Genomic DNA, 14,515 nt, shown 5'->3' with positions numbered 1-14,515 from the left:
TGTTATTGTTAAATTCACCGACTCTTATTTCAAAAAGCCAACTTTTATTTGAATGACTAACTAATTTTCTCTGATAAAGTTTCCAATTAGTATGACATTGCGCGAAAATCTAAACATTGCAATCTTCTTATCATCGATTGAATTAGTCTGTGGGCAACTGAAAATATCAACATCTGAAGAAAATATATTGAATAACCAGAAAATATCTTCACATAAGCTCAGGGTCTGGTTCTATACATAACTACATCTTCACTCCATCTAATTGAGTAACTAGCGTATAAAATCAGAAGATGAACCAGAGTGAGTTGCCAAATTCCTGGACACAATATTAACTGTACATGTATTACAGGTGAAGCCTCACTATTTGCTCTTTGCCTGGGCCTCGGTCGCATCACTGGTTCTTTGCATCTCCACCTCCTTCGCCGCGGACCTCCACTTGGTGTACTTACCGAACAACTGTTCTGTCTCCTCCAGCGACCGTCACTTCGTCTCGGGCATCATCGTATAAAAGAGCACTCGCACGATAGCTGAGAACAAGAAGGCGGCCCCATCGAGGGTGATCGCCTTGTACATCATTAAGTATGTCATCAATAATACTATACTTACTACCCTGCTTCACTACGACGCCAATTGCGTACCCCTATGCACGCAGCCTCAGAGGGAAGATCTCCAAGCTATACATCGATGTGATCGGCCCCATCACGATGGAGAAGAAGACCGCGTAGGAAAACACAGAGGCAATGCACATGGTCATCGCACACATGAGTTTTGTATGGCTGAGGTCAATGATGTTGAGGCACAATCCGAGGAAGGTGAGCGACAAGACCATCCCACCGATTCTACTCAACAACAAATGGCCACTGTCCAACCCGATCAAGGAGGAAGGTGGTGAGGAGGATGAACACTATCTTTACGAAGTTGATTGCGATGATCTCGAGGAGCTTTTCGTTGGAGGAGATAATGTCGGCTTTCTCAAAAATGCGAGGGCTGTAGGGTAGTATGATGTCGATGCTAGAGGCCTGTTGGACGAAGTGGATCCTAACGGCGTAGATGAGCACAGGGCGGACGGACGGGGTCAGGTGGAGGAGGAGATACCACCACACACCCTCCCGGTGCTCTGCTTGGTGTTCTTCTACTCCTTATTCGTATAGACGCAGCAAAACCTCCCTACAACTTTCAGTTTTGCAAAACAGATAGTCATTTTGGTTTCGCGGTTGTCGTTATACTCTTCTTCGCTTAGTCCTTTGCTAGAATTATGGAATATGCACAGCGCGTGCACGGTGCATGCATGGCGTCTGCACGGGGCGTGCAGGGCAATGCGCAAAGAATCGTCACCGCCGGCAGCCCCAAATCCACCAAAAGAACACGCCTCTATATCCCTTGATCCTCCTCCATTTCGCCAAATCACGCTTACGCTAGAGGAGAGGCATTTTTGCCATCCTCTTTTTCTTCTCCTCTTTCTTTGTATAAACGCAGGAGGAACTCCCCGTAACTTTTATCTTCACCGAGTTGTGCCTAAGCTTCACCATCGTCTTGCTCTACTCCTCTTTCGTATAGACACGGGAGGAACTCCCTGTCACTTTCATCTTCGTCGAATCGTGATTGAGCTGTATTTGGTTGTTTCCTAACTAATTAGTGTAACTTATTAACATTTTAAACTTAGGAACTCTTATATCGAATTAACAATCTTAATTTGAATAACTACCAACTAAAGGTACTCAAGGCTAGGCTTGGGTCCATAAAGGCTAAACTCGAGACTCGAGTGCTCGTGACTGAGTCCTCGACGGCCATGTCAGGTACCGACTTCTGCGCCCAAGTCACCAATGGCCGGGCTTAGGTCCATCAAAGCTGGGCCCAAGTCCACTGAGGTCAGGCTCGAGACCCCGATGCCCATTACCAGGTTTCTAGTTTCGAGTGGCCAGGCCCAAGTACTTGGCTTTCACACTCAAGTCACTATCAATTGAGGCTAGGTCCACAAAGGTCTGGTCCGAGACCCTAGTTCGGTTCTCAAGCCTGGGTCAATAGAGGCTTGGCTCGAGACCCCGGTGACAATGCCCAGATCCCCAACGACATGCTTGGGTACCCGGCTCTCATGCCCAAGTCACCGGCGCCCAGGCGCGATTCATCGGCAACCAGGCCCAAGTCCCTCAAGGCCTCGATGTCCATGCCCGGGTTTTCAACGGTGTGCCCTAAAACTCGGCTCTCTTGTGCTTAAGTCACTGTCGCCCAAGGTAGGGTCCACAGAGGTCAAACCCGGGACCCTCGTGCTCATGCCAAAGTCCCTAACAGCCATGCCTGCCAGGGACCTGGCTCCTTCGCCCAAGTCACCAATACTTGTGCCCGAGTCTATGATGCCCGTGCTCGGCTTCCTAGCGGGTGGACTCGAGAAATCCTAACTCCTGCGATGGGGACCCCAGCGATCGAGTATCCTTCATATCACACAAATAGCGATAGTGAGGGGTCCGTGGGCCCAAAGAAGCGGTGAAGATGGCAAGCGGTGGTCAACTCACACATGTAAACAGAAGCTCCAGTGCAAATCCAATAGAAGTGCCCTCCTTTGTTGGTTAAATCACAAGTTCGGCCCAGCCATGGGGCAAAGGAGAGTGGAGAAAGCGACATTTACGCTTCTTTGTAGATGGGAAAAGCGATACGGCACGCCTTGCGTGTTCAATTTCATCTCCAGCAAAGTCTTGAACTCTATCGATAGCTCCTCCATCTCACATGAAACACATGTGATATGTTGTACTAGATCTAGATCAGAATGAAGCTCTGTCATCTGAAAGCGAAGTTAAGTTGAATTCTTAGGCAATCTGAAACTAAACCCTTCTAATCAGCAGATTGCTTCCAACCTCGTAACTAACCTCTTCCAACCCCTTTGCTAATACACCCTTACATAATTGTTTGTTCTGTTCCATTCATATTTCGCGATAAACACGGTGTCCTGAATTGGCTCTCACGCATCGCCCTCGTAAGAATGAAAGATTTGAAATACTTCTTCGAAGGGGGGCTTGGTGCTTGACGCATTTTGCATTGCCGAAATAAAGCAGGACATCCGAACTACATTCGCCTGAAGAGATGTAAAGGGACTATGAGCCTGTTTGGTTCAACTTTGAAAATGCTACTTGGGGGAATGCAAATACCTTTGAGTAAAAGCCCATTGGGCAAATGTAAATGGTATTTGGTAAAAATATTTTGTAAAGCTACTTTGGCCAAAATATAGTGTTTGGTGAATTTTTTTTTGCAAATGGACTTTGAGAATTATTTTATTTATTAAAAAAAAAACAAAACCTACCGTCGCCGGAGCCGGCGGCCGGCGAGGGCCTACGGCCGGCGGCGGCGGCAGATCTAGCTCGCCGGCGGTCGCCCGACCTCGGGCTACCGCCGGCGAGCCCAGATCTGCCGCCGCCGTGTCGCCCGAGGCCCAGCGACCCTCGGCGAGGAGTCACACGACCCAGGCGACGGCCGCTGGGTCGGGCGACTCGAGCGGCCGCTTTGGCTCGGGCGACCTCAGCGGCCGCCGCACGAGGTCGCGCGACCCAGGCGCGTCCGTCGCCCGGGTCGCGCGACCCAGCGGCCGCCGCTGGGGACTGGCGTCGCCGGGCGGTCGCACTGGCGGTCGCCCGACCCCAGGCGACCTCGCCGGCTGCCTGGTGAAGAACAGATTCAACCCAAAAAAAAAAAAAAAAAGTGAACAGTAGCATTTGTGGAATGCTGAAAGCCCAAGGCTGGTCCGGACCAGCCTTGGGCTTTCAGCATTTGGAATGCTAGCATTTGGCCAATGCTAGGCCAAATGCTGAACCAAACACATCAGCATTTTGGGAAGGGGCTTTCGAGGCTCAAAGCCCCTTCCCAAAGCTGAACCAAACACCCCCTATGTATACTTCAATTTCCCTACTCAAAAGCAACTGTCCAGAAGTCAATTATGACAACATATACAAGATATGCCCGGTTGGTCCGACAAAGGAACCGGTTTTCGTCATAATTGCATCAGACATCAGGAACAACAAGTGCACCGATATGGCATTCACCTAAACATACAACGACAGTACCTGAATCCAACCACAGAGCTCAAGCACCCTATAAAATTAAGTGTAGCACGTGACGTGAGGCTAACATAGAACCTAGCCCAAACCAAAAAAAAAATTTGGCGAATGTTACAAAAGCCTCTAGATCACACGGCCGATACAAAACTCATAGGGCCAACATCAGATGGTTCTGAGGAAACCACGAGACCGAAAGCACAAACTCAGACTAATCGGTTTAGCATTTACAATCCAACCAACTGGAACTGGGTTTGAACCATACATACAGCTCATCCTTTCCCCGCGGACTCTGACAAAGGTGGGAAATCATCTTCATCTTTTAAATGGTAAGACTGTAGAGAGATCCTGCACGTAACAACCAAGGTAATTAAAAAGATTGTAGAGTGCATCAACGACCTGATAAACGACTCAAATGCATTAAGCTATTGGTTACCTATCTGGTTTCAATCCATTAACCGATGGCCATTCAGTTGCAGCACCTGGTGTTGAATGGCTTGCGCTAGTTCTCGGAAGTGGTGCTGATACAGAGATTGGTTGCCTACCTCTCTCCTGGGACAGGGACGGAGGTGTTGCTAATGGTTGATGTCCAAAAGAACCGAACTCAACTGAGCCTTCACAAGGTTGCAAAGATCCATTGCTAGTAGAACAAGGTTTTCTTATAGGGGAACCATTATTTGAATCAGGGGGCCAAGACTTCCCGTGCATTTGTGAAAACTCATTACTTCGTTCAGAGAAATTTGTCTCCAAGGGAGTCAAAGTGCGGCCATTGCTGCGAGGAGACCTCACCGGTGCATAATTTCTTCCCCTTCCCATTGAATTTCTATCCTTGTAGTGGTTCTGCCAGAATACATCACATAAAACTGAGAAGACAATAGACAGCTGTTTCACGAACTCAAAGTACCAGAGGCTGCAGTCAGATGTCAAGTCAATAAATCTACCCGACACTTAAACTGTCCGAACCAACTCTTGATTGGGGCCAACACAATCAGTCCGCATGCGGTATGACATGAATAATAGTCAGTTGTGGCAATGGCATCTCAACATTGAGGATGCTATGTACAAGGTGCAAACTTTGAATATATATGAGCAAACCCCAGGGGCATCAAGTCTAAATGCTTACATGCATCAGAACGAGGGTACCACAGAAAACTCCAATATCATAATTATTGGGAGGCCAAAGGAAACATTACCGTGTTTGGGAAGTACGTTCCTGTTCCGCGCGGTTTTGACATTTCTTCCATGCCGTTAGCTACAATTGGCGACTTTACGTTATATAATGGTTGCCCTGTGACAGAACCATTGGCACTTATCTGAGAAAAAACATCATGCCTGTGGTGCACTGACCTTCGTACCACTTCCCATGGATTTTTTACTGGAAACTGTGAAAAGTATGATGGAGAAACGTGAGAAAGTTGTCCACTCAAGGCGTAATTATGGCACCACCGGCCATAGTGCAAACTCCTCATGTTGCTCTCATGGTCTCCACTTAGGTCCGATAGAGAATTCAGTTGTCCAGTGCTTCTAGAAATATGAGATGAGGCTTGAACACCAAGATAGCCAGAATAAGTATCGTCAGATGTCCAGGATGGACTTAAACCTGAAGAGAGCTTTTTTGATCCAGCAGGGGACGGATCAGCAGGACTTCTACTGACCTGATTCTCATCCCAGTTGCGATCAGCAAAAACACATGGTTCTGCAGCATCTGATTGCAGAGCAACAGAAGTCACCACGGCATTTCCAGATTGTTCAGTGTACTCCTGGCCAGCATCCCCATTTCTTGTCTCCCCTGTCTCTATTGATGATTGTGGAAAATAAAGATGAGGAGCATGATATGCTTTACCCGACAGGGATGAGTGTACTGAGCTGCTCAAAGACGAAGCCTTAAGCAAGCCATTTGATTTGACGGAACTTTGGGATGTAGCAAGCTCATTTGCTTGACCAGAAGAAGACGAAAGAACATCTGACATAGGGGAATTTGTAGGATTCTCCACTTCTATGATTCCTGAATATCTTGCAGAGCCTTGCTGCACTTCATTCAAAATTCTACCTGATGAATCTTCTTCCCGAGATATGTCAACATTATTATGTCTTGATACTGGTATTGAGTCCTGAACATCTGGCCGCTGACCATTTCCATGCCGATCCAGTGTGTTCGAGAAAATTTCACTAAGCTCATCAGCTATGTCCATCTCTGGGTCAGACAGAACTTTTTCAAGCTTACGAACACCAAAAGAAAAGGCACTCCTAATTCGGAAAAAGCTCCCTACGTAGTTCAAGAAAGATTAAAATTTGTCATCATGTGCAAGAGTTAACAATGATGCCAAAATTTAAAGAAGTATAGCCAAAATAAATAGCTACACCAAACTCTGCATCGTAATAAATATTACCTATGTATTTCCTTAAGAATACATTCTACCTGGCAACTAATTTTGACGAGCTTTTCCTTCATGACTCAATGGAAAATTACATATACTGGTCATGACTCCCCATCATCCTCTGTATGAGCTTCAATTTATTTCCTTTAAAGGAGAGCTAACCTTTGACAACGTCAATACCATAACTACATTTAACTAACTCAGAAATATAAACCTGTACCAATTTGCAATTTGCAATTTGCAATATGCTACCGCTTATCAACAATTTTGAAGCATATATCTAATTATCAACCATTCTTCCCAGCTTCAGACAGTTTATCCCCCTCAAGCAGCTTAGCCAAAATCTCTTGAACATATGACCAGGAGAAAAATGACGCCAGGACATAACTTTCACCTTAAAAAAAAAGAACATAAAGAAGGGACAATTGATCAGCCCTGACAAGAGCCTATAAGACCAATACCTTTGCTTACACTGCGCCCAAGGTTGTTGTTCTCTCTCAGCGGATCAACTATATTAAGATGCTTTGAAACAAACGTCCGGGCATTGGCTCCAAATCCATTTGAAGGGATAGAGAACTGTTCCACACAGTCCTTAAGGAAATCCTTACCGAGCAATAGCTCTCCACTATGTTCCAGTGTCTCAACTGTAAAAGGAACCAAAAAGTTATCTCAAGAGCACGTGAGAGACACCTATCTTGCACAAAATTGGTGTACAGTATAGCTTACCAACAATTTCTGGTAATGATGAGATAAGGACAGGACCATTCAGACTGACACCGTACTTATCCCAGTCGAACTTGCTATAGTAATCCAAAAATTTGTATAAAACCTAACATCACCACAAATAAGTATAGAAATAACATCAAAATATATACGGCATTCTGCAAACAATCCAAATCATCGACCTTACCGCTAGGGGACCATCTAGAGATGAATGGAACAGATGGAAGATATACAAAACCAATGTCTCCAAGGCATATGTGGAAATCAAACCATGATGAGCACCAAGTATACGGCTCTCATAATAGCACCAAGCCTTAACCAGTATAATGCTCCGTTTAAAGAGGTGATCCTTGCCAATGAGACGATCCACCTGTAGAATATGAAGCAGCACAAATGTTGAATGTTGATTCCTCCATTGTATTCAAGACGAAAGAAAACAAAAAACAAGAAGATTGCTAACAATACAAGTTCCTCCAGGGCACAGCATACAAACAAGACACACTGCAGTAAATCACACTAACATTTATAAAAATATGATAGCACCTACATAGGAATATTTAGTAGTCTTACAACCTCAATAAACTGGTCACACCGATATGAGTAATGCTATTGGTCAGCGAAACAAATCCAGCTGGAGAGACAAACATCTGTGCATGCCACCACATACATGCAATAAGTTTATACGTGTGAGTCCGCAGTTGCCTACACATGCTTACTAATGTCCGCATGTAGTCATGTTCATGTGCAAATAGATGCAAACAGAAAGAAACAGAGATTTCCTGCAATGCCTAGACATTGACACATATATAGCTACATTTTTTTTTTCTTGATAAAGTCAGAATTTATTTAAAGGGAAAACTGGAAGCCATGTAGTAAAAGAGAAACAATCTGAGACAGCTACTGACTCAAAAATGATAAAAGTGCAAAGAAGCCTAAAAAAATATGCAATCCAATTCCTAGCACCGCGAAAAAGACTATTGCAATTGACCAACCACTATAAGACTCCAATGGTCATCCTTAAAAATAGGAAATTAACAACAAGGTACGGAACATCCACAGTAATAATAAATGGCACATCTTCTAGCTAAGCAAGATTTTCAGTATCAATCAGGCCGTCATTGCCACCACCCGCAAAGAAATAAGAAGAACTAGTTGAAGGAAGACATTGAGAGTCACTTAAAAGTAGCAAGATATGAATTAAACAAGCTACCTTCTCGAGAAAGCACAAAGTACAGAGCCCTCCTAGCTGATTAAACGATATATCTACCACAATATTCTGTATGATGCATTTTACAAGCTTGACCTGCAATCGGAAGATTAATTGTTAATCCAAAAAACATCACTTTCATCAAAATAATTGATAGCAACTGGACTAGGTTAGCACACAATTGATATCATCATGGAGAGCCAATGGCACATTTGCAAAGAGCACATAAAATAACAAATCAGCATTCATGCATGACATAAAAAAGAATAAAGTAAAATGAAGAGAGGTGAAATGACACCCTCCGAGTCTTGTTCCCATGTGTAACATATACTCCTGTAACTTCAGCTCATTGAGCAGCAATGAGAGCAACTGTTACACAGTAGAAGTAGCAATTACCTATATTGTATCTAGGATTGCCGTTGGGATCTAATACAAAGCAAAGACTGTTTGGTACCCCATGATCCAGAGATTTGAGAAGAGTTTTAAGTGTGAAAAAGATGGTTTATTTATCTAAGGGAGGTAGACTTACCCTGTTGAAGTGCCTGCTTTCTATTCTCCAATTTTACTCTCTTTGTTTCCAACTCTTGTCTCGATGGGGGAAGAACATGAAATCATGAAGAAAAGGTTGTTTATGGAGACTTGAATGATAAGCCGAGATTTCATCTAGTTACTTGGACAATCGTAATACAACTAGTTTCAAACGAAGGGTTTGGGGTGAAATCACTGGTCTCTTTCAATAAATCTTTGCTTGGAAAATGGCAGTGGAGGTTTAACGCGGAGAAAGATAGTTCATATAGAGGATACTGTTTGACAAATTTGATTTGGAAGATACGAGGAGGATAATTGTGTCGGTCAAGGAGCACATGGGTTTGGCATTTGGAAGCACATAAGGCAAGGATGGGATGACTTCGGCCACAAATTCTATTAGAGCGGGAAATGGTACGAATACTATGTTGTGGGATTATAGATGGTGTGGTGACAGCCGCAACACAGCCTAGAAAGATCTTCTTCAGATGTGTTTGCATAAGCAAGGAACAAGAGAGTTTATGTGGCTGATCAATTGAAGGTTGACAATGGAGAAGTGGTGTCAGAGTTCACTTTTCAAGTAGGGCCCCAGATTAGGAGCTTGTAGCTTTCTCAAACTCTTTTGAGTAGTTGCATCAAGCGACACAAGATCTGGGAGAGGACAATAGGCTACAGAAGAATTGCTGCAGTTCTCTAATTTCTTTTGTCAAATCCTACCATTCTAATCTCATCTCTACTCAATTTAACTCAAATTTTTTCACATTCTTCCCATGAAATTCTATTTGGAAAGTCAGCCTACCTTTGAAGGTGTCTTTTTCTCTCTTGGGAAGCACCCTGGGGACATACCCTCACTTTGAAGAGTCTTCAAAAGACAGAGCTGGTGAGTAGATGTTTTATGTGCAAGAATGAAGGAGAGAGCGTGACTCACTTATTGTTACATTGTAGTTGGACCAGACATTGGACAACGGATTCTGCACTTTCAAGAGTAAATTTAGTGACTTCAAAAACGATGCAACATGATCTTTGGCTTCAGGAGGGACTAGCGCTGGAAAGAAGAGAATGACTCATATGATTCATCTCCTCGAGGCTCATTTGGATAAGAAAATTCGAAGGGGGAATTTCTAAGAGTTGAATCCTCTTAGGAGTGTTTTTAGGGTTATACATCATTCACTTTTAGTATAGCAGGCAAGTTCAATTTCATACTTCTAGTTCGTCGAAATGCGAGAAATGGTCTTTCGTGCATATTTTTGGTTTAAATAGTGCCTCACTGGTGAAAGGTTCCCTTTACCAATTTATTCATGCATGAAATTTCAGCCAACCACACACACAAAGCACATCAACAATAGTACTCTAAGCTAAATGAATCAATAAACAATTATACTCCTTGTTCAACCTTTGGTTTTCCCTTCTACCTAGATTTCTTGCAATAACTAACGACAGCAGCGAAATCCTAAGTAAAACCTTTACTTGACTAAAAACCACAAACTTGGGATAATAACGTTGGAGTCCTTTTGGTATGGCTTAGCTGTGCTGTAATTGAGTTGGACTGTAAACATGTTGTACTGTGTTGTAGCGTCTTTGGCAATTCATATTTTACAGATAGTGCAGCAACTTCCTAGAAGCTGGGTCCACCAGAGATGCTGCAATTGTTGCGTGTACCCCAGAAACTTTTTGAAAAGCTTAAGCACCCAATTTCATAGTTGTAGCTGCTATGAGAAAGCTCAAACACCCTCTTTGATAAGGTCAACTACATATGAGTATTCACATTACTATGACTTCGTTCTTCTGCTTTCCATTTTTAGTGAAAGCTACAAAATATTTGACGAAGGAAGGAGAAAAAGTTAGTTTAATAGAAGGCATATAGCCAAAAAAGCCACAATTGCAAAAGTGGCCTCACTAGTGAAAAAAGCTTAATCATTATTAGTAATGTGTAACCACAGAACAGAATTACTAAAAACACAAGACAGCAAAAAAGAAACAAAAAAAAAAAAAAAACTAAGAAAGACACTGTCATGTTGGAAATATTGCATCACCAATCAAATAATTTTGATACTTGAGATAACCCCATAATTCTAATTGAGAGAGAACCAGTATGATCAATCATTGAAGCAAAACACAAGCCACCAACTACAATATCTGTTTGACATCAATCATTACAACCACTGCATATTTCCCAATTATCATGTAGGCTCATAACTTAAAAAAGTCAGTTGTAGTGTCACCCCAACAACTTAAGGAGGTCACTAGTCAGTCCATTAATAGCGGACAAAAGTTGCAAGAAAACCAAAGGTGCAAAGATACACATATTCTTTGGCGACACCAAACTTTAACCTACCTTCCCCAAATAAAAGGAAATCAAACTATGATAATGCAACGTAATTCAATAACAAACTCAATGCAGAGATACAAAGATATCAAGTAAGAAGGGAAAAATGATGACCTAGAAGGAGCTGAAGGAAAGGAATAAAAAGCAAAATGAACGACCACTGAATGATGTGGGTGAAAAGATCAGGATTCGGCTAATTGTGAGAAACTCCAAGCGGCAATTTGAAAGTGCATCAGAGGTAATAAAGATTTTCTCTACCAGTTCTGTGTTGCTTTAAATATTCAAAAAGAAAGAGCGGGGCTCAAAAGTTAAAACACTAAACTGAAGCAGAAAATGGACAGCTAACCTAGTGCGGTCAAGGGAAAGAATAAGGTGCATTCGAGGAAATTACAGCTTCCAAGTTCCGACACAGGCAGAGTGATGATAAGCATCAAGTTTTGGCTGATGTAATTACAATAACACTTTTTCCTTGTAAAAAAAGAAAACTTTCTTTTTTGATAATAAACTATTAATGATGTAAGCAAGAAAACGAAGCGGTACACTTCACGTGCTCTGGAACTATACCAAATAAAAAAGGATAAATATGCTCATCGCTCTGGGGTAAACACCAGCCTTCTACGATTAAAACCACTTCTTAAGAAACAAATGTTGGCCATGTGCCTGAAATCTTCCCAGTTGGTTTGAGCTTATGCACATTCTTGAGGGAGGATTAATAGAAAGGCCAAAATTGGCAAGGAATAATATCAAGCACGTGCATAAGCTCGTACCAACTGGGAAGATTTCAGGCACATGGCCAACATTAGTAGACGTTAATTTGTTCCATCATCACAAGTGAGGTGATCGTGCAGTTCAGGTTAAACACATCATAACTTTCCAGATGTAAGACAAATATGACTCATGCTAGCTTTCATAAGCTAAACATGATAAGAAGTTGCTGACAATTTTTAACATGAAAGATAACATTTAATAGTTTTACATTAGATTTACTCTAGCTACATTCAATGATTTACCTATTTAGTTTATTAAAAAGAAAAAATTATATAAGAAAGCCACAACTTCACTCGGCCAGGCGCTACGTGTTCTTTATGTTGACAAAAAGAGTCAAGGAGTGAGGTGCTCAGCTAGCTAATGAATTGCCATCTCAAGCTCATTCCAAGTCTACCCTTTTCCTAAAATCATTTCAAACAATTTAGACTTATTTTGACTCTCATACTCTCTTTCTACGCCTCCTCTACTCACAGTTGCGGTCCTCTCGAATGCAAGAATATTGAATCAGAGAGATCACTAAGCATTAAATAGAGAAACAGCACATTTCATCATGTCAACCAGACATTAAAAACCTAGAAGTGCAGCATCCTTTCAAGAGATTGGATTAAGTATAAGAACCTCGGCCCAAATTAATTGGACGTCCTTCACCACAAACTTATCCTTTCCATTCTGTTCTTCTCCTTGAAGAACTGAACAGACTTGACCAGCTAAGGAATCTTCCGCATGAGGACCCCCGAAGGCAGTCAAATCAATATCTCCGTCAGGAAGATACGTCTTTAAAGGAACCGAACCAAATGGAAATACCTGTAAGAAGAGCCAGTTTTATCTCAACAAAAACAAAAGAAAGAACCGAAGATGGTCATGTACTTTTAAATGTGAAAATTATCATCAAGCTTGCCACACTTTGGTTAAGTGCGTTTAACATGCACAAGATTGTCTGATCGAAACCAAACGGTAGTAAGACTAACAGAAAAGAACATGCACACCCATCAACCATGGGAAAGTAGACTAACTACACTCCGTTCATTTCATCACCCACCTTTGAACCTGAAAGATTGAAAAGCCGTCCGACTAAAATCTACAATTGATGGTGAAAATTGCAAGGTCAGTATGCAACCTATAATTCCTTACTAACAAAACCAATTTTGCATAACCGTCAAAAGAAACGGCGAACTTTAATCTATTGAACACAGCAGGCATTCAATATACTCTAAAATGAGGGATTTTGGTCAATCCGAACATCCACCGCACCTCACTAACATAGCCACTGCAGGAGCTTAAAAGACAAATTCTTCGGACAAGAGAAATCAGAATTCTTCGCACGAAAAAAAAAATTGAGCGATTTTAACTTTGACGAGCTCAATAAGCAACATTTAGCACGCAATTCATCTTGCTGATTTCATCTCAAGAACCTTAAAATGCATGAACTCTAAGAAAGTAGAATCATCACGAGTGATCATTCACCACAACATCGTTCCACCCGCCGAACGGAGCCAATGCGACAACCAGAACAAAACTGCACACAGACGAACACCTGCAAGGCGTGTTCACGAGTACGGGGCACCGCCATAACCGTACCTCCAATCCGAGACGATCCCTGATGAGACTCTGCACGTAATGAATCACATCTGCTCGCCTCTTCTCCGACGCGAGATTCGATTGAATCTGGGCGATGATCTCCCAGGTGAACTCCTCGGCCTTCCGCAGGAGCTCGTCCCTAATCGCCGCCTGGCTCGTCGACGGCGACCTGTCTTCCGAGGCGGCGGCGCCGTTGGCCTCAGGCGACCAAGCTCGGAGATCGCCCATGGGAGTGCCGAGAGAGCTCCGTTTTCGTCGACGAAGCGAGAAAACCGCAAGCGCCAAAAGAGGAGAGAAAGAGAACAAAAAAAAAAAAATCCCTCGCAAACGGACGGAGAGCCTCCGCCAGAAAGAGAGAGAGAGGAGGACCGTTTCAAAGGCGCTCGCCGGAGGAGGACGAGGGCGGCGGCGGCGGCGGGATGGCGGCGGGATCGCGGCGGAGGGGGCGGCGGAGATTGGATTCCGGGATCGGGAGAGGCCGATCAGCACGGATCGATCGAGGGCAGACGGGGGATTCGATCGAAAACTGGTACACGAAGTGCAGAGAAACGCCGAATGTGAACTGCGAGTGGTTTTCTCGTTTTTCTTTTTTTCTTTTTTTAATTTATTCACCGGGGGAGGTTTTCATTTTTATGGATCGAAAAGTTTTTCTTTCTCTTTTTTTTTTCTTTTTTTCTTCTTCTCTTTTAAATGTTTTGTTCCCCCCACCCCTCCTTTTTTTTTTTTTTTCTAAATAGGAATGTGTTGGTAATAAATGATACGGCCATAAATAAAATGTTGCGTATGATTTTTATTTATCGGGCAAGTTTATAAATATTGGTGACTAAACTGTCGATATATTCCTCTTCTCTCTGTCCCCCATTTATGGCTTTTCAATTATTTCATGCGGGGAAAAATAAAAAAAAACTATTTCGTCTATTAGTATTAATATGTGAAAAAGGGATCGAGGGCGAGTTCAACGGCATAGGCT

The 14,515-nt window shown here is 42.9% G+C and overlaps 1 protein-coding gene across 1 annotated transcript; it reads right to left on the bottom strand.

The window, feature by feature from the left end:
- Positions 1 to 4,002: 4,002 nt before the first annotated feature.
- LOC115685118 (uncharacterized) lies at positions 4,003 to 14,137 on the bottom strand. Its single transcript, XM_030610135.2, has 9 exons — positions 13,546 to 14,137; positions 12,586 to 12,771; positions 8,352 to 8,444; positions 7,329 to 7,511; positions 7,145 to 7,247; positions 6,880 to 7,062; positions 5,234 to 6,306; positions 4,477 to 4,880; positions 4,003 to 4,388 (listed from the first exon to the last, which is right to left on the bottom strand). The coding sequence occupies exons 1-9, from the start codon at positions 13,771 to 13,773 to the stop codon at positions 4,313 to 4,315; spliced, it is 2,529 nt and encodes an 842-aa protein (XP_030465995.1). The 5' UTR covers positions 13,774 to 14,137; the 3' UTR covers positions 4,003 to 4,312.
- Positions 14,138 to 14,515: the final 378 nt, after the last annotated feature.

This window comes from Syzygium oleosum, unplaced genomic scaffold, assembly GCF_021117445.2.
Source record: "Syzygium oleosum isolate NSW1041296 unplaced genomic scaffold, Sole_v2.1 Sole_v2.12, whole genome shotgun sequence".
Lineage (NCBI taxonomy): Eukaryota > Viridiplantae > Streptophyta > Magnoliopsida > Myrtales > Myrtaceae > Syzygium > Syzygium oleosum.
Note: the sequence above shows the minus strand (reverse complement) of the source record. Positions and strands in the feature narration are given on the sequence as shown.

Excerpts from the sequence above, each read along its gene's own strand:
- LOC115685118 (XM_030610135.2), bottom strand. The coding sequence starts at position 13,773 with ATGGGCGATCTCCGAGCTTGGTCGCCTGAGGCCAACGGCGCCGCCGCC. Across the intron at positions 8,445-12,585 it reads TCCAATTAATTTGGGCCGAG|GTCAAGCTTGTAAAATGCAT; the intron begins GTTCTTATACTT and ends TTCCGATTGCAG. Across the intron at positions 7,512-8,351 it reads CTTTGTGCTTTCTCGAGAAG|GTGGATCGTCTCATTGGCAA; the intron begins GTAGCTTGTTTA and ends CATATTCTACAG.